Source organism: Varanus komodoensis, unplaced genomic scaffold, assembly GCF_004798865.1.
Source record: "Varanus komodoensis strain SLA01 unplaced genomic scaffold, ASM479886v1 scaffold2, whole genome shotgun sequence".
NCBI classification, from domain to species: Eukaryota; Metazoa; Chordata; class Lepidosauria; order Squamata; family Varanidae; genus Varanus; species Varanus komodoensis.
Window position 1 is genome coordinate 47,048,764 of NW_025335568.1, and position 20,875 is coordinate 47,069,638.

The window sequence follows — 20,875 nt, forward strand, 5'->3', positions numbered from 1 at the left end:
AGGAAAGGAATGACTGAAACTTGGACATGGCAATGGGTTCCCTTTGGGGGAGAGACTTTCTGAGCTGCCCTGATGAGCTTCTGTGACTGAACATTTACTGTGGCATCCCTGTTTTTATTTTCTCCTATTTTCTCTCATTGCTACCTACATGGTTGTGCTGCCTGTTAAACTAACAGACAGTTGGATGAGGGTGCGTCCCAGCAGGGATATCCGTAAACCTGGGAACCATAGGATTGTGGGCATCCTATGCAGGGCGGGATAAGCAGGCAGGCAAACGTCACCTCTGTACTGCACCACTCTGCAACTCGGCCGGACAGCCAATTTGGCCGTCTGACTGCCGCTCTTCAGAGGGTGGTGAGGAGGCTGAGGTACTGCCAAGATAATATAGCATTGCGGCAGTGCTGATCTCGTTCTCTCCTGGCCCTTTAAGCCCTTTCTTGAGGATCACTCTGCTATGGTTTATTCCATTCTCCGTGCAAGAGGCAGAGAAAGGAGGATCTGAGTCCAGTTCCAAGGCTGGAAGAGGTTGCCCAGGCTCCAGGTGGCAAGCTCTTCCAGCCTTGGAACTGGGAACCCCAAAAGTCCTATGATGCTGTCCAGGGGCCAACACATCTTAAGGGTACAAGGCTACCTACTCCTGTTCTAGGATGTGACTTTAGAATAGAAAAGTGGTACTTCTCCACTTTAAATGCCAATGAAACACATTTTGGGTCAAGCTCATAAAATTATCAAATTGCTTCTTTATAAAGTCTCCCCTCCAACTTTCAGCAAATTCCTGGAGGAGAAGGCTATCAATGGGTACTGGTCCTGATGATGTTATGCTTCTCTGGTATCAGAAGCAGTATGCCTTTGCACACTTGTTTCTGGGGTGCATGGGTGGGAGAGTGCTGATGCACTCATATCTTGTTTGTGATTTTCACATGGGCAACTAGTTGGCCACTGGGTTGGCAGAGTGCAGGACCAGATGGACCTTGGTCTGATCCAGCACACCATTTCTTATATTCTTACCTTCCATGCCATGGTTTTAGAGCACTGAATTAGCTAAAGCATCAGTAGATAATTTTCCTTACTATGAAATAATCCAAGCTTTCATCCCCATGTTATGTTTTTTATGCAACAGAATTTACAGTCGCATTGCATAAGGAAATAATGAATAATCAGCATGTAGAAACCAACGGTGTAAGTAAGTTGTGCATTTGGTTGCAAGAGTTTGGCTAAAATATCTGAATTTGGCAACGTTCTGGAGCTGGGGCTGCGATTGGAGCACGCTGCAAACAAAAGCACATCGTGCATTAGTTATGCTTAGTTCATGCTTTGCTGGCACAAGGGGGAAAACCCTCGAAATTGCCGAAAGAGTAGCGTTTAATGGCAGCGGTCGGCAAAATGACTCGACGGGACAGCAGCGCGTGCATGTGAGCGGAGGCACCGTCGCACTTTGGTCCTCGCGGATCCTGAACCTGCAGTGCAAGCGGGGCTTTCTGTGCAGCCCGTTTTTGTTTTCCACACGGTGAAATACGGGAGCCACACCGTCGACCTGTCGAATCCCCCACGGAATCCGGGAGGATCCGGCTTTTCCCTTTTTCCCTTAGGGGGCGAGAGGCAGCCTGATTGACAGGCAGAAATCTGATCCTGTGAAAGACGCGGAGAGCCAATGGGATGCGAAGATCCATCAGTTTGGCTTGGAGGCCCCTGGAGGAGAAATAGAGGAAAAACCACCGAATAGAGCCCTGTCAGTGGCGCTTTTCGCTTCCAAGGAGGAAGTGCTGAGAAATAATTAATGTTTTTCTTAAATTCGGAGGGCTTTTTTTTCCTCTCCTTTTGGGGGGTGGTGTGCGTGCGCGCGCGCGTGCAGCCGATCGTCTCTGCGGTACCTTCAGGTGGGTCTTCGCAGCAACTTTGTTGTCCATGGCTCCGGCTGATTACGTGGTTGTGGTTTGCAAGAGGAAGGTAGCTTAGCCTGAGCGCGCTCTCTCTGTCTCTCTGAATCCCCTCCCGTTCGGTGTAACGCGAGTCGTGTGCTGCGCCATTACGAGTACGGAGGAGTGGGGCTAGTTGCCCAGATCGCTCCGGGGACGGAGCGGGCACGTCAATAAAGAGCTTTGCCTCTCGATCTGATTTCTTGCAATTAAAAAGATAAGCGAGAAAAAGTCCTTTCCCTCCTCTAGTTGTCTTTTCCGGCTCTTGCTTTTAACCCTGAGGAAGGCAGCGGAGAAGGAGGGGTGTGTGTGAGTGAGTGTGTGTTTTTATGAATGGGACTCTTGGAGGTTCATTAGCTATGCAAATTTAAGCGGTTCATTCATGCTTTTTTTTTTTTTTTAACTAAAAGCCATCTTGTGTTCCCGTTTTTAGGCTGCTTGGAGACTGCATCTGGAGGAAATTTCTTAAGTCCAATGTCCAGAAAGTAATAATAATAATCATAACAATAAACCGCCTCCGCTAAAGTCTAGAGAATGGATGGATTTTATGACCAGCAAGTGCCTTACATGGTCACCAATGTGAGTGATCAGTTCCGAAGTTGTTATTTAAACTCTGATCTCTCCTGGGTGGGGGGCAAGGGCGAAGTAAAGCGATGGCGGGGGGAGGGCTGAGGCTGCAAAGCTTGTGTGTGTGTTGCGGGGGGGTGGGTGTTACTTGTTGTGCTTTGGGGATACGGCTACTCTACCGTGTGCGTGAGACGGACTTCTCTTTCAATAAATTTTCATTTCTTTCTTCCAAAGACAATTTCTGGCTGGATAAAAACAAAAGCACACTTTTTTCAGGATTAGTGGAAGAGGAGAGCAGCAGCTTCTGCCACTGGCCAAGTTTCGCGATGCATGCCTGCCATCCCGGAAAGTGGAGAGGAACCTACCTTTTTAAAAAGAAATAGCCTTCCCCCTTTGAAATAACCTTTTTAAAAGACTTGAAAATAAAGTCGTACTGTTGTCATCTCCTTGTTCTCCCGTGAAGCTTAAATGAAGGACTTGCCTTTTTAAAAAAATACTCTTGTGTCGGTGTTAACACTGCAGATTGCTAAAAATATATCCTATGTTTAATACTACATTGCTTTGGAAAGTATAGGTGTGTCTGTACAGATATGTCTCGGGGTAGGTGGCCTTAGACATAAATATTCCCTTGAAGAATAATTATGCTGCTGCTGCTGCTAAAAATCCTTGCTGAAATTAGCAGTTAGGCCAATAGGAAAGCTTTCATTCTTCTTTCTGCTCATATTTTTTTAAAAAGATTGCTAGCTTGGGTTGTTGGACTGCCTCCCCCCACCCCAATCTTTTAAAGTAACCAATATTTTCTATTTGTAGAATCCCTGTAGGAGAAACTGTAATGAGCGACCAACAAATGTCAGGAAAAGAAAATTCATTAACAGAGATCTGGCTCATGACTCAGAAGGTGAGGATATGTTTTGAAAGGGTGTTTTGAGAGAGAGAATAAATTGTATCGATTCCCACTCATAATCCCAAGATGCCCCGTGCTGTGCTTCTTAGATTTTGGTGTATATGTATTCCTCCCCCTGCCCCTCTTTTTTTCCAGATTCTTGTCTACATCTTTTTATAGAAATGAGACAAGAAAATCACATTAAGTGATGTGACACAAGCTGACAAAAGCAATTCAGTGCTATGCAGCTGTACCTTCCATGATTCACCTTCTTGTATGTTAGGTACAGTCACACTGAAAGGACGTAACTAATGCCATACACCTAAGGTGATAATTTGGCAAGGGATGACTTGATGGACCCCAAAAGTCCTTTGTCCATGTCCTTTGCTTACAGGGCCTGTCAATGCCTGCCCAGCAGAATTTCCTGCATGGCGGACACCATAGGATTTTTGGAGCAACGTTGACTTCTTTCCATTGACTACTTGCCAGTTAGGCTACTGACCACACAATATGGAACAAAGTGCCCTGTTGCCATCATCAGACCTTGTATGCTGTCCTGTGTCTCTCCGTTTTCTAGATTATAATTGCGAAGGCATCGACAATACTAAGACAAGCTCAGGGGGCACTTTGACAGCTTAACCCACCAAAGACGACATTTACCATCAAGTCCCATGAAGGCGGTGCTTCACCCTGGCCCCTTCTGCTTGTTTCTTGTGGCTTGCGAGGGGGAGATTGTACACAAACCCTCTTGTGGTACACGGCTGTTTTTCAGTGGCAGGAGTGCTTGGCTGGATTGTTAGCTTTTGGGGAAGGTGGGTGTGTAGACACCTGCGCAACTCTTCTCTGATTGCAAGCTAGGGACTAAACCCCTCTCTGAACTTTGTAGTACTTAGAACTGCATTCAAAAGTGCTCATTTGCTCAGGACACCTGCAACAACATACATGCACACATACACAGAGAAGAAAATTAAACTTGTTTCACTTGAGAAACTTTTTAACACCCACCACCAGCCTATAGGCAATTGCATGTGATTTCTCTGCATGCGGGTAATTGTTGAATACTTTACAAAAGCACTCTTGGTCAAGATGGATATCTTGATCTTGTTTAAATACAGCATCACCAATGTTTTAAGTCCTGCAAACAACTGATTTAAACTAGAAAGACTTATGTCTTGAAAAAAAATCATATATTGTGTATAAATTTGCTCAGGTTTAAGCTTGCATGCATATTAACTAAACTAACATCAACACTGACTAGGGTTCTCCAAGTGTAATACATGCATCAACTCTAGCCTTTTATGACATGGGACAGCATTGCCTAAAACTGTGAATATATTTTATTTTGCTGTTTTTGTGATGTTCTGTATGTAAGACATGAGCAAGATAGTAGTGTTGTTTGTATAGGGCTTTTGGAACAAGTCCTCAGTTCCTTGAAAGAGGAACAGAGTGTGTGAATTTCAAAGAAAGCAGACTGTAAATCAGTGTACTTACTCAGAAGTAAACCCCAGGGAACTACTGGGACTTACTTCTGAGTAGGCACACTGCTGCAGAGTTGTCTCTGAGTCACCAACAGTGCCAATGCTTTCAGAATAAATCACTGATTGGCTTACTCCCAGGAAAGTGTGCACAGGGTTGCTGCTTAAGCAGACATTCTGTCTCCCGGTGTGAAAGTTAAGGGTACTCATCTTTCTTCCTGGGATTGATAGCAAAAGAAAAGTAGTTGTGGTGTGCTTTTGTCTAGATAATCATAATTCACTCTGACTGGGGTAGTTTCAGTTTGCCTCTATGTAATATTAGACAAAAATAGAATTGACAAGTATTGGCTTTAAAGTGACTCTCCCTTCCCAGAACAGAGTTTACTTAAGCATTGTTTTAAAATGAGACAGGTGCTGTTCTTTTATCCACCTTTTCCTCTTTTCTTAGAACTGTTTCAAGATCTGAGCCAGTTACAGGAGACATGGCTTGCAGAAGGTAAGGGGAGAAGGTCTTTTTGCAAAAAGAACAAGAGAAAAAGGTGTGTGTGGGTGTGTGTGTCTGTGTGTGTGGTGGTGGTGGGGAGACTCTGGAGGAAAAGGGGGAGGTGGGGAGGGGAGGGAGAAAAATGTCCTGAACTTGCTGTCTTAATGTTCAGCCCAATTAATTGAGCTCTAAAAGAGCCACCTCATGTGTCATGCATACATTAGAGCCTCTGATGAGTTTGTCTTTAGGGACTCTGGGGCTGCTCTACCCAATGTCATCACAAATTACCAGGAGAAATTGCTTCCAGCTCACAATCACATCTGCTTTTGGCAAGAACTAATGCACCAAGACTTCAAGTTCCAAGCCTCTGTTCAGATTTTAATTGCAATTGATCAGGTTTATATTATTGTACCTCAAGAGACTGCATACAGCCAGAACTGGGCTTGCTCTTTCCTTTAGAGCACTGCGTACAATTGTTTGGTGTTCTGGTGGAAGTACTTTTCTGATGGCAGAATATAGTTACTCTGGGTTCATCAGGACGGGATGCTTCAAGATTTAAGTGCAAGTGTCTTCTTCCCACCTTGCTCGCAACATAGAACCTTAGGTGTGTATCTAATGAAGGAGCAATGAGGTTTCTTTTTTTTAAAAAAAATATTTTGCAAGGCTTTTAAAAAGAGAGACTGGATCCCCCCACTCCCCACCCCCTTGTTTCTTTTTCTTGTGATTATTTGAAATTGGATGCTGTTACTGTAGCATTGCTTACTGCTTTTAAGGAAGTAGTTTAATATTGAAGAGATGTGCAATTTGACTGCGAACTTTGTCAAGGCAAGGGAAGTTGCTCCTAGCTGAGGTATATTTCTAACTTAACACATCAGTCGCTCTTTTCTGTGACCAGTGTAGCTATTTTCAAGATGGTTTATTCCCAGCATGTTTATTATTCAATGTAGATCTTCTGTGTCCTTTTGAATATAATTGTTTTACTTTATAGTGGCAACATAAATCAATGAATCAAACCTCTTTCAGATATAACTGATGTTGTGTATTTATTTTGACTTGTTTATGGACTTTGAGCATTCAAGTTTTTAATGTTTTAAATGTTTATGAATGTGCATTCTGTTTGTTGAATGGACATTCTGTTTCTTTAGGAGAGGCTGAAGCGAGAGCTTAATGTGATTTCCTAACATAGAAAGGAGGAAATGCTGTAATGGTATAAACTGACTGGCTTTTTGATACCTCTCTCACTAGCTTGCCAAGTTGTTAGGATATAGTATACACTTTTCTGTCCTTCTACTCTCTTGGTTATAGATGTGCTTTTATTGAACATTAGGAGGGAGAAACTGAGCTATAGAAGAGATGGTAAGCTTTAAATTGGAAGAGTAGTCACTGGACCGGCTGCAGTGAAATCCCCTTTAAAATTTGACAGTGAGTCATCATGTTAAGGTAACTTTAGTAAAGACCTGAACATATGCTCAACTTCTTATTCATCTTAAGAAGATTGCCAAACTCTAAAAGTTGGGGTGAGAACTGCATTCTAACTCAAAGTGATAAAAGATTTTTTTGAAATGAAACATGTACGGTTGTGTGTGTGTGTTTTATTTGGGGTAACTTGACAGTATCTGGTTGCTAGAAATCTTTATCTGAGGAAAGTATAATTGCATCCAATATTGTTGAACTCTTAATCATTTGAGTATTTTCATATGATCCTGTTAAAAAAGTATTCTTTACCTATTGAATACTTTCACGTGTGAAAAATGGATTTGGAAATATAATGCATATCAGTTACTAGTCGTGTGTGTGTGTGTACACACGTATATAAACTTTGGTAATTAAGAATTTGTGCTGCAATCCTATATATATTTATTTGGGAGTAACCCTTATTAAAAACAGCAGAGTTTCTTTTGAGTTAGCTATAGAGGGGTATACCTGTGCTGTTATGAACTTAAGTAAAATGTGAAAAGTAAACCCCAAAACTGAAGTGTCATTCAAAATAAAATACTAAACAGAAATCTTTGGGTATTGTGTGCTGTTCCAACTGTTGTTTTCTATAACTCGGTTAAACAAACTTTTAGTTATTCTAGAATTTTCTGTAAACATTAGAAAGATTGAGAGACTGTGAATTGCTAGAAGGGAATGCTTTTGAATCATCCCCTTCATAAATTCAAGTTCGCAATCATAAATTCATAATCACTTTCTGCATGGCAAAAGAGGAAAATATCTGTTGGGGATGATTTCATTCAGTGCTAACTGTACTTTCATGTGATGCGACTTTTGAATCATTGCTTGATATTGTCTGTTTATGTCTTCTTGATATAAAGTTACAACACTGCCAGATTGGCAGTCTTATTGTTTGTTTACATATTTATTTTCATGATGATCTGCAGCTAGGAATGTGACCATGACATATTGATCCCCCCCCCCGCCCCCACGCACATAAGATCAGCATAGAGCAATATGAGGCCAGAATTCTCACTGGGAAGTAAGCAGGTCAGAAAAAAATGCTATTGCTTTGCAACACAGTTAACTTTGTGGATATGGAGGATGGAGGGGGTGGGGACAAGAAAGAATTGTCCTTAATAGTTGAGATGCTTCAGCTGCATATTTATCAGTATCCCTATTCTTCTGCAGAGAATGTTGCTTAAAATGAGTAATCATAAACAGCCTATTCTCTTTTCAGTGCATGCACAGAAGTGCCACTGAAAACAATGGGATTTACATATGTATTGGAGGTGGAAAAGAATTCAAAGTGGTGAATAGGAACAGGCCGTTTTGATTTGTTTGGTTGATGTTGTGTGGTGTGTACACTGTGCCAAACCCAGAATGTCACATTTAAAAAGATGTTGAATCCTGTGGTGCAAGAATGCTTGATGAAACTTTCTCTCTTGTTTGATATATGGGGAACAGAATTAAAAGAATTATTGTGCTCCCCCATGGGAAACTGCAGTTCCTTTTAGTAATTGTTTGAGGTTTGAAATAAAAGACACAATCCTATCTATATATTATCTAGATCCCCCCCCCCCCCGTGTGTGTGTGTGTGGGTGTGTTTTAGGGGGTGTTAATGTGTTAATGCTTTACTAGAGTGGGAAATTATCCCAACATTCAAATACTATTTAGGTGCCATTGTGCAGAGATGCAAAAGTTCCCTTGGAATCAGTGGAAAGTACATTCAAGTAATACATTTCAGGAGTTGAGTGTGTGTGCTTGTGATATGCTATGCTGGCCCCATTTTGACCCAGCATTCTATAAAACTTCTCTATTGAATCTGTAGATATTACATTAAATTGCTCTTGACAAATAGAAGTTAACCAATGACTCGAAATAATCAGCTCAAATATGACTGTATTGCATTTTTCATTATGGGAAGCTCCTGTTGTTTGTTCTGGAAAAAGAGGGGGAGAAGAAAATAACTGGTGTTGAAACCCTGCTGTGTTATGGTGGAAATACTGAGTGGTTGAAAGAAAAATAAGTTGAATGGGAAATGTGGATTGAAAATCTGATTGAAAATGTTAAAAAGATGAATAAAGTAAGTGCAATGCAAATATTATAGGAAAGATGATAAGTCCCTGTTTCTGTTAACATCAGTATTGATTTGACAAAATGTCATCTGGAATTTTAATGTAGACTAATCTGTTATTAATCAAAAGGACAGGTGAAGGAATTGTTTCATTCCTTTCGCCTTCCGTGTACAAGATGACACAGGATATTCAGATAATAAGGAATTGATTTCTTTAAAATATATTGGTGCCACTGAATAATGGCCAGCTTTGGTGAATGAACTTTCGGAAAGAGTTCCCATCGGCCTCTTTGCTAAGTTTGTATATTATAGGTGTTCTGGTAGCTTTGGCTCTTGTTTCGCTTTTGAATGAAAGTAGTTGTTGCCAGTATCATCATAATGCATGCCCCTGCCAATTCTCATTACTGTCAGAAAGCAAAATGCGAAGGACCAGATACTCTGGTGCTGTAAATCAGATCATCTCTTCCCTGCCTCCCCCTGCGCTGGAGTTTTGAGAGTTGCAGTAACTTTTAATATCTAAGGATCTGGCCCGATTTCATACTGGTAGTGTTTCAATAAGCTGTGTCTTTCTAAAACACATAATTCCATGCAGGAAATAACATGATTAATTTTTCAATGCCATGAATTAATGAGCTATTGGAACTAACCCAATGCAGTAAAAAACAAAACAAAACACCCCAGACCTATTGGAAAGAACGGCTAATTGTCAGACCTAACACATTTCAATGCTACTTCCTGATGTTGAAGGAGTGGGGAAGATGCTGGCTGTATAAAATGGGTATGCAAAAGGACATCTATGGGGGAAAGTTTGGCTTTTTTTTTAATGGTTCACAGAAAGAGAACCATAAAAATCTTGTATCTTAGTAGCCATTTTGTTCACTGGGAATTGTTAGAGTAATTTTGTAGCATTGCTGAAGGATGACTGATAATTCATTTCATATGTCTTCAGCGACTACATTCTGGGAAAGTTAGAAAACCCAAAACTTTAAAATCTGAACTGTCAAAACTATCTTGAACTTGATACCTAACTGCTCAGTTTGCATATCAAAGTGTGGGTTCTTGAATGTTGTTTGGATAAAACATGCAATAATGTTGTATTCCAGAGATTCAAGGTCTTCCTTTCTTCTTGAAGTGCTCATCTATCCTTCCTGCATTTTAGAATATTCATTGAAGACATAGATGAAAGCCATGCATGGCTGATTTATTTCCTTTTAGCTACTAATAAATCCCTGTTTTCAGAATAATCAAAGTAATACTTGTTCCCAGCTTTTGTTTATATATCCATTTCATTCTCCTGTTGTTTTTTCCTCCTCTCCTCTTCTTTAAGGAACTGCCTAACTACTTATAAATTGAATGCATTGCTATCTGGTCTTAAAGAGCTGTCAAAAACTGAAGAAATGCTACCGGAAATGTTACCACACGGCGTAGAAAAGTTGTTTAAACAAGTGAATGAATAAAGACAGCCGTTTCCCCTCTAAGCCACAGTTGCATCCCCTTTCTCCCTGACCCCTGCTCCTGGACCCAGTGTTAATTCTGGAACGTTGTCTCCTTCTAGGAGCAACCTGTACCAGCCTCTTAGATTTACTTGACTTCCCACTCACTGAGTTTTTGCCTCTAGTAGGGCCTGTACTGTATCTGAGACAAAGCAGTTAAATTGATGTGTTTATGTAAAAAGTTCAAGTTTACTCTGTTCTCCTTTTTTCTGTCCGGGTGTGACAAGAAGAGATTGTGGCTGAGGCCCACATGTTTCTTCCTAGATTTTCTTTTTGTGAATGGAGGCAGAGCTCCAGTTCGACTGTGTGTCTTGAAGAATTGCTTAGGAGATCAGCTGCCTCATTCACTGGCAGAAAGAATGACTCATACATCTTCTGCCTTGTTTGGCTGCAGGTCATTGTTACAGTGGATAGAGCTGGTTTTAATTAAATATCAACTCCTTTTGTATGGGTTGGTGCCTAGTTTTCCGTCTTCTTTCTCCCCACACTCCCCACCCAAAGCGCACATACTTGGTTTTTGCATGTTTGCCAGAGAAGAAAGTAAATTGATCCGCAGTTTATAGCTCTTATTTTCCAGCCTACTACTGGCTTGCTTGATACATTAAATGCTAGTGTATTTCTTCCCTCTCAAGCAACATGTTCACTTCTCTTCCTTTCAGTATTTAAGATGGATCTGAAGCATTAACTTAAAATACCAAAAGCTCAAATGGCATGATCCTCTGAACACCCCTCAGCTGCATGAGAGTCACATGCATCTTGCTTCTGCGTAAACACACATAGGATTGGGATGGAATGAGCTCATCTTTTAAAGACTAAGCAAGTGATTTCAGGAAGTGTAAAATCCAAGCTGGGATCTTCTTGTAAGGATAATACTTAACCCTTCCTAGCCTTTTACTTCTATCTATGGTGGAGATGGTGAGAAAATAGATGAGGATGGGATGGGGTGGGTAAAGGAGAAACATTTGGGCATAGTCTGGCTTGGCAAAAGCCTGGTGTTTCTCAGGGAAGGGTTGGAGACTTTGGGGCAACTTGTCTATGAATGCAGAAGAAGCCTGATTGATAGAGGTGTCCCCAATATTGCCAATGTTACCATATGTTTATGCTCCTTAAACTGCCTGCTTTATCCCTCCTGCCCCCAGTGTCATTAAATAATGTGGAGAAATATTTTATTATTTATTCATTCGTTTGTTCAGCTTGTGAGTCTTCCTATAGCCAAAGCTCTCAGAAGAAAATACATAGTAAAAACTGGTACAATAAAGCCATTCCAGAGTCTCAGTTTTTAAGGTGACTATTTCAGATATTTAAGGGTCTCCCTCGCCGCATCATAGGCACACATAATCATCTGTGTTTAGTGAACATTTCTGTTGACATGGCCCCTTTTCCTATCCCTACTGTCACCATATTCAAAACTGCTGTAGATTTTATGACAGCTTTGCAGAATTGCAGCATTGACAATGACAAGAAAAAGAGGAAATGAATGGTATATAAATGTGCCTACAGTTACAAGCACTCCAAAGTCATATTTTTTGTTTCAGGCATCCAAGTTTTAGTTCTGGTTAACTGCCTGGTTGCTGGTCTGACTTGTAAGTCCTTCAAAGGTTGGATACAGATGTTTTGGGGCAGTGGGTGGAAAGCTTCCCTGTCAAGTTTACATTAATGCAGCTAACAAGTTTTTTTTAAAAATAGTTTTAAGGAATTGTATGGGGTGCAGGGGGGAATGGTTGTACCTAAGTGTCAGAATTTTGTTTGCCAGTGAGCTTTAAAGATGAGCATGCGCTACTAATTTTGATGTCTGTTTTATATTTCATCAATAGCTCCCTTATTTGTAATGCTTAAGGACAGGTATGAGTATTTACTATATTCTTTATTGTGGTATTGAATACATGTCCAGGGGAAGAGGCTGTATCCTGGAAGTATACAATGACAGAACAGGTTCTCAATTGCATTTTAATTTACTCTAAAAGGGAAAGTACTGCAAGACTTCAAACTGTTTTTCCGCAGAGTTTGTAAATTGCTCTATGTAATAAACTCTATGTTCTCTTTTTAAAAAAGAGCATCTGTCAGTCTCGTACTATATTTATACATTGGTGTATACTCATTTTCCTCCTCATATTAAAAAAAAAAATCTGTGAAAAGCAGCAGTGCCTGCCCCTTCATTGCAAATCTGGCTTCATGACATTGAAGTCGGTGAATTCATGCAGATGTTAAATCTAGTGATAAAAATGAGTGCTAATAGAGGATTTATGCTGTATATTTTCTGTCTTTGGAAGGAAAAGAAGAAGCTTTGTGCTAACATTTTGTAATGCGACTAAAATATCTTCTACTGGTGTATTGTACTGCAATGTTCAACTTCGATGTTGAGGATGATGATGATGAGCAGATGTAAGTTATGGAGCAGGCTGTGGTTGCCAGTCATTGCTACAGACATTTGCAATTACAGAAGGGTGTGTTTCAGAAGTGAGTCTACTGGTTTACACAACTGGGTTTTTTAGTTTCAGAAAGCTGCTGTATTAATATTTTTTACTAGCTGTTGAGTCCCTGTGTCATCTTAAGTATATTCCTTAATTTCAATGTGATGAGACTAAAGTTGCGGGTGTCATGCTAGACCACATTCTACAAGTCACGATAGTGATCAGTAAACTTGCTTAACCCGATACAAGTTTTTGAGAATGATTTGTGCAGTTCTAAGATTTAGCCTATTTCATTGATACCTCAGTGTGCTCCTCCATTCCTTTACCCAAGTATACAATATAGGGGAAAAAAATCTGTATCTTATCTGCTGATAAGAATAAAAGAACTTCTGGAACACTCCAGCTAAGTTTGCTTTCTCTCTTAGGTTTTGAACCAGAAGAATGCAGGGACTAAATGCTGGGATTTGATGTGGAAAATCCAGGTTCAAATTTCCCCTCAGTTTGATTGTCGCTTTCTCTCAACCTAAAATCAATCTCACAGTGTTGTGGTGAGGCTAAAACACTGTTCTGAGTTCTTTGAAGGGAAATCAGGATATATTCTTTCAATGCTAAGGGTATTGTGGTTGATTTTGATGAGGAAAAAGAATTAATTAATCTTAGGTACTATTGCAATTAAAATCAGTTTAAAATATAAAATGTGCAACATTGGAGTGGAAATGAATTCCTCAGTGGAATCTATGGTCTGTTTGAACTGCAGACCCAGTGCTTAATGTACAGGTGCATGAACACAGTCATGCTCCTCACTGAGCACTACGAAGCCATGTGGAATCCAAACAGTTAATGGTAATTGCAGAAGCATCCTAATGTGTGTGTTCTGACAACTTTTCTCTTCACATGTAAATAGCAAATGGTCATGTAGCTATACTGTAGCTACACACATACCGACTGTCTCTCTCATGGACTTGTCCTCTTGGATACTTGAGGCTGCTTTTGCCTCAAATATGATTGGAGTCTAATTAATACGTTCATTAATCATAGCATGAGCAAGTGGTGGTGATGATATAATCTGGAAACTCAGGGCCAGATCCAGGCAATGCTGAAACTTATCCCATGAGCCACTGGAGCTTTCAACGTGGTACGTTCTCAGACAGTCACCCCTTACTCAGTTCTTGGGAGTGAGGGAATCAGACGGAGCTTATATTCATAGAATAGGGCCTGATTGTGCAAATGAAACTGGGCTAACGTGAGTCCTCTTCGTGAGTGTTCGAACTGTAGCTTCATTAAATAACTTTTTTTTTTTCACTTGGCTGCATGGACTCCGTAACACTCTGTTCTCCTTCTTGAGTCATGTACCTGATTATGCATTAAACTTAAGAGCTGTGCATACACGTGTGTTTTGCATCAGCAAAGTCCTTAATGATGCTAAGATGGAAAGCCTGTTTACAAGTACCCTAATGCTGTGTTGATTCATTAGTACTGTAATAGTGTGCTAGTGTGTTTATATTCCTCCTAATGCACTCTGTCTGTGTGTGCATGTATAAAACACACAAACACAAACACAGAGGGAAACTAGTGTCAGCTCTTACTGCTTTGCATGCTAGTGGGGAGAATTAGGGTCTATGATGGTATCTCTTTTAAATATAGCTAATATTGATTTTAGGTTAATATTAACTAAGGAGAGTCTCTGTGCCCATAACTGAGCTAAATTACCTGCAAGTATTTTATTAAGTTACCCCAGCAGTGCCTTGATCATGAGAGAAAACCCATACTAACATGCATGTTCAATTGACCAGTAAAATCTTTGAGAGAATATTCTAGATGAAATACTGAAATAAAAACTACATATTTATAAATAAACATATGTGATTGGCCTGCACAGCTGTAAATCTAAATGCATTTATTAGAAAATAGCTATCATTGTACGCAGCAGGTCTTACATCTGAGTAAGCAAGCATAAAGTGAAGTCCTTAACTTCATGCCGCTCCTTCAGAGTTTGGAGAAGCAAGATTCTGCACTTATTAGCTTCCTTTTCAGATGACTTTTTAGCCACATTGGCGGATGCATAGTGAATCCTTGTTAATCCTAGCACTGCTTATGCATCGTTGTAGAAACGTCCTTAATCTCTAATCTAAATTGTCAATGTTTAAAAGACCTTTCCATTTTAGAGACAAGTAGCCAAGTTCCCATCTGTGCGAAAAATAAATAAATACATACATGCATCCATAAAAAAAAAAAAAACCTTGGAGCTACTTTTAAATGTGCAGCCTGTTGCTCTTGGTGCCTTGGCCAGTTCTTGGTGAAACAACATTTTACAACAAATATTGTACAATGCATAATTAACATAAGTTTAGCTGGATCGTAGAATTGACAAGGAAATGCATCTTTGTTTAGTATCTTGTATTAGTATCTTACTTGTCCAGCCCAGTCACCTTAGCTTTGCACTTTTCCATAAAATGCTACAAATTGTTCCAGACCTGGACCTGTTTCATGTACTTCTGTATACTAGCCCTTGGTTGCTTTTCCCAGTGGTATTGGCTTAATTTGTTGTTACACAGTTGCAGATTTACCTCTAAAGTGTTGGTAGATATAAGCACAAATCCAATACGGACAACTTCTGCTTCTCTCTAGTTTTAACGTGAGTGGAATTGAGTTAGCTCATCATCTTATTTCTTTAAATACATACTGTACTGATATTTTCCCAATATTATGGGAGACTGTGGTAGCAATTGTTCCTAATTGTGTGCAGAATTTTCAAATACATCTTCATATCTGGTTGGTTCTTGTGCCTAATTTGAATTCTTATTTTGTGCTAGTCCTTTTCATGATTTGGCTTCAGCAAGTCCTAAGAGTTGGGATCAGTTTTATGTTTCAGTGGTTTATCTGTGTTAACTCCTTTTTTCTGTTTTTTCCTTCCCTCTCTTCAGCTCAGGTACCTGACAATGACGAGCAATTTGTACCAGATTACCAGGCGGAGAGTTGTAAGTATAGTATGGTTCATCATTTTTTGTTAGTCTTTTCTTTTCTTTTCTTTTCTTTTCTTTTCTTTTCTTTTCTTTTCTTTTCAAGCAAGGTGTTTTCAGTGTCTACCTTTGCTCAGTCGCTGGTCACACGGTAGTTGTGATTGCCATGAAATAACATGAAGTAAGTAATCACTGAATTGCAGCAAAAAAGTAGCTTGATTAAAGCTGGTAATTTCATCTTTGCTTTGTTTGTGTAGGATTTGATGGTGAATTTTTTTTAAGGGAGTGGACAAAACAATACATTCGTCTTCTAAATAATAACAGCAGCAACATAATTTGAGAGCTTGTCCTTACTTTCGAGCTCAGGGATTCTGAAACATCTTACTCACAGGGTCTGCTTGAGGGCTGAAACTTAACTGTGGGCTGCCAGTCACAAAGTAGGCAAAAGCAGACGATGTTGGCATTGGGTGTGGATATACTGTGACACATTCTTTGCAGTTTTGGCAAAAGTGAGACTCTACATTGAAAAAAAAAAAATTGTCCATTACCCACCATGTGCTTCCCAAGGGATGTCATCACCTGTCATACCTTTTCCTTTCATGCTTAGCCTGTACTCTGTTTTTATCTCCAAACTGGATTTTTTTGCATCCTACTTACTCTTCAACCATTTGCTTCTTTCTCCTGTAAGAATTACCCACAGTTATCCCTCAATTCTACTTCCATTATCATCATGAATAATAAAAACAGCAATAACAATGCAACATTTTATCTTTTGCTTCAACAGCCACTATGGCTCTTTCCCCTCAGGGAAGCAAGGAGAAAGATCCATAGGATTAAGTTTCCTACCAAGCTTAATATCCTGGCCACCTTTAATCTGGGGTATGTGTACATGTTAAGCAAAGATGCAGCTTTTGCTTTTCTCCTTCCTTGCTTCTATGTCCCTTTCCCCCCCTCTTTTTCTTTCTGTTTCTTCCTTATGTCTCAGCAAGCCAGCCACTCTCTCCTACATGAACCTTTCCTTCCTTCCTTCCTTTCTCCTCTAACATTACATAGAATTGTAGAATCATAAACGTGCCACGGCCTTGCCTGTGCTTGGTGCTGACATCAGTCCAACCAAAAGCCTACCACATGGCAGGACATGCAAATTAGAAGGCACTGGGTGGGTTAGGATGCTGAAGCTCACCTGAGAGTCACCTGGGGCTCATCTGTGTCCCCAACCCTCAGGTTGGGAAATGCTGTCCTGAGAAACACTGCTCTAGGGCCAGCATAAAATATCGTTGCATCTTGTTGCTCCAGCATTTAGGAGTTGGCTTTTTCTCCCATATCCGGGTATCAGCTGTCACGATCATGAATGCGGTTTTATCAGTTCCCTTGAAAAGCCTCTGTGCAGTGCAGAAACAGAACACATGGGCTACAGGGGAAAGATTGGGGGACTTTGTGGTCCCAAGGACAGCATTTTAGGAACTGTAAAGGTAAAACTGGGCCTTTTGTGAGATTTCTTCATCCACAGTAACCTCAACTACAAAAATCCTAAATGCAATTGACCTGCAGAATGTAATTACTTTTAAACAGGTATTCTAATCACTTGGCAAGATTAATATGCAATTCAGTTCTAAAACAGGATCTTTACTTGAGCATCTTTGGGTGATTTAATGACGTTCCAATTCATTAATAACACCCATTCATTTGATCTAGCTCGGTGATGAATTTCAGACAACACGTCATGGGTCATCATGAATTATCTAACCCTCCCTAAGCTGCAGGAAGTGTGGGCACCCCAGGGAATATGCAAGCCTGGTTCGGGAGTTGATGTGTCATGCAGACCCAACAGGGCGAGTTATGCAAAGGTTCAACAATCATCACAGATGGCCAAAACTGGTCCAAATGGTTGCTGCACGCAGGATGCAGCTTTACTGACCTTCCCTGTTGTTTGCCAATAGTGCACTGCTGCACAAGAGAAACAACCGAGCTTAAAATAGTAAGGTGCAGAGTAATAACTGCGATCATGGTATGAATCAACTGAACTGAATCAGTTGTTTGAACTGATTCATAAGGACCGATTGCTGTCCAGTGCTCACCTGTGATAATGTCTCAGTCATCACACCCAACACTTTCTCTCAGTCGAGAAAAGGAAGCAGCAAAGGGCTTCTGTCAAGCTAGCAAACTATGCTTGGTGTTCTTGGCTGTGCTTGAATCCCTGAATTTTTTTTGATCTCTGTGCAAGCCACACACAGGTTCTTCTTGGATCTCTCTGTCTGCCTGTTTCCTGCCTGAACATTCTGGGTTTTGACAGGATTCAGACTCACTATTTAGGCCCTGATCCAGCTGTGCTGCATATATTATAGTGAGTCCTTCACCCAAGCGTTAACAGAATCACAGAATATTTGAAGGAATTATATTAAGCACCCGAAGTGCTAACTATATTCCTTCAGAAGGTCTGTGTGGTTGCTAGGACAAGCACGAGTGAGCCCTGATGGTAGAACTTGTACTGATGGTGCATCTGCCATGTGCTTTCTTTGACTGTGTTCAGGCAGCTATTTTATTTAAAGTTAGGAGTTTGATCTTTGACCAGATAAAATGATTGTTTCCAAAATAAGTCGCTGGCCATTGACTTTTGCAGCACAGAGGTTTGCATAGCTTTCAACTTGGTGAAGTCAGAAGGTTGGTTCCTAGATGGTTCTCTCTCCTGTAAAGTGTCAGATAAGCTATATGTGTTGATCCATTTGCTTGCTCGCTCTCACCTACCCCAACCTGGAGTCCTCCAGATTTTTGGTCTACAACTTCCAGTATTTGTTTTGGCCATGCTGGGAAAGGCTGTACTATAGGCAACAGTGAATGTGAAAATGCAGTGCCAATTGTGTGGCTAAAAAGAGATGCATGGTCATCTCATACATACAATTCAGCTGACAGAGTATGCCATGATGCTTCATGCCTGCCCAAGCATTGTTGAGAACGTCTGTTAGCATGTCTGTTTCTTGCCTCCCTAATCTCCCGAGGCCATTGGCCAGACTTGTCACAAATTTTATTTCAGGAGTAAGCCTAGCTTTCATGACTGACTTTTATGGTAGAAGAGAAGTCACTGGTGACTCTCCGCACTTCCCTCACCACACTTGGAGTGATAAAGGATTCTGTGAAAATAGCCTCTTCCAGTAAATTCAGAAATTACAACATACTGAAAATAACTACAAATAGGCCATTCAGTATATGGTAATGTGGTATTTTACCAAGGACCCATGTGTGAGCCTCACAAGATAATTTTATCACATAAAAAATTAGCCTTGTACATCAAAGGCTGCAATTGTTCTTTGAAAATGGCCCCTGTTTTCTCCAAAACAAGCTACAAAACTCAGTGGTCCATAATTCTGCTGAACATATGGGGTTATATATAGGTTTCAGTCCACTGAAATCAATGGAACTTTAGTCATGACTTTTCTATCCCATCGATTTCTGTCAGTTTACTTTAGGTATGACATAAGTCTAACTCCTTCTTTCTTCTCAGGTTCTTTCTGTTAATATCCTTCACTGATTATACATTGAAAGTTTCCTCAGACATACTTCAGGGAATTTTCCTTGCTGCAGACATGACAATTTCAGTCAGTTAATCTGATTTCGTTCTCAAAATTGACTTTCTTGGCAACCTTTCCCTATTTCATCAGACTGGTATGACTAATTTTTCACTTGCTTAAATAAGTTATTGATTGAAATAACTGTAACCTTTAAAATAAAGTACCTGTTAATTTTAACATTAAGGTGCACTGAAAATTATGTTAACAAAGTAAAACAGGTTTTACCTATTCATGTGAGAAGGGTAAATAATTGACTCCAGGCCTTTTGTAAAACAGTGTGACAGAAGAGCATAAGAGGAACCATACTGGAGCATTCCATCCTTACAGTGGCCAATCTGATGCCAATGGAAAAACCAAAAGCGTGAACACTGGGTACATGTACTCTACCATTGGGTCATGGTCCCAATATTTATGCATAAAATGAAACATATTTTTATTAGCTTGAAAGAGAGTTTAGGCAAAACTATTCACTCCCTTCTATTTTGACACTATGGCCCTATGTAGGGATGTTCAAGATTCAGGAGCAGTGAAGGCACTACATTCAATGTCTCTACTGAATACTCATGCAACTTTGGCTATATCCCAGTTCTTTCTCTAGGAGTGCAAAATTCTGCCAATATAGTAGGTACTTGTCACTGGGGAATTTCTAGTGCTTTCAATCAAAATGAGCTGTTCAACCTGGTCTTCATTATTGGATTACCTGCAGTAAGGAAAAAGATGGATGTAGTAGTCACAAAAGGTGGGAATGTTCCAAATGGAAGAGGACATTGTCCGGATTCCTGGAAAGTTCTACACTGACGAATACAAGGCAGGGCAGTTGCGCAATAAAAGCATCATCTGGCAGCATTATCTGTTTCCCCAGTTATTGTTACAAAATCAGTCAATGATTCCTAGAGATGGGCTAAGAATGAAAGTGCTGTGAATGAAAAATCCTGTCAAAGATTGTCAAGGGTTCTTGAGTAAATGTTTCCCTTGAACATTAATCTCCTGGCATAGTTAGAGGCACCCTTTGTGGATAGATAAGCTTTTGTGTGTGCGCCACTGGATGGGGAGCCACATGCGTGAATGGGTTAGGGTTACGTGCACTTGCTGGGGCTGCATCTGTGGAGACCTTTCCAAAAGGTTACAGTTCCATTGATCCTGTGTTTCATGGGGCTTATAGATTTGACTTTAGACCCCCACTTCCCAGACAAATGACAGATTTGGTGGGCTTTTGACTGTTTAGAAAGGGCTGCATGGACATAGTTTTTGCCACTCAGCTGGCATGCACCCCTGCTCTTTTGAAGTGAGCATTAGTGTTTATTTAATATTGTAACTCAAATGTTCTTAGTAACAATTTACACAATGCTATCAAATAAGCACTTATTTGTTTGTTTTCTTTGCTTTCCCTTTCTAAAGGAAAAGGTCAGGCAAGTTTCCTGGGGTGTTAATCCGACAAAGGTTGCAGAGTTTCCAACCTGGATTTAGCTGTGTATGTTACATCCATGAGTTGTGAAAGATGTTGGTGACAGATCTTTACAGTATTGCCTCGTCACTGTCTGTGTAAACTTGGACACTAAGCTACAGTACATTTCCTTTTCTAAATGTGCACCTTAGCGTAAGACATTGA

General features: G+C 40.4%; 1 protein-coding gene across 2 annotated transcripts in view; it reads left to right on the forward strand.

Annotated features, from left to right (window-relative positions):
* Positions 1-1,714: 1,714 nt before the first annotated feature.
* Positions 1,715-20,875, forward strand: part of ETV1 (ETS variant transcription factor 1) — an 85,482-nt gene continuing 66,321 nt past the window's right edge. Inside the window, exons 1-5 of one of the 2 annotated variants that reach the window (XM_044429530.1) lie at positions 1,715-1,877; positions 2,350-2,495; positions 3,294-3,381; positions 5,290-5,337; positions 15,665-15,718. In XM_044429530.1, coding sequence (XP_044285465.1) covers positions 2,451-2,495; positions 3,294-3,381; positions 5,290-5,337; positions 15,665-15,718 — 235 coding nt within the window. In that variant the 5' untranslated portion in view covers positions 1,715-1,877; positions 2,350-2,450. The remainder of the gene's footprint in view (positions 1,878-2,349; positions 2,496-3,293; positions 3,382-5,289; positions 5,338-15,664; positions 15,719-20,875) is intronic. The other variant, XM_044429531.1, reaches the window with a different exon arrangement.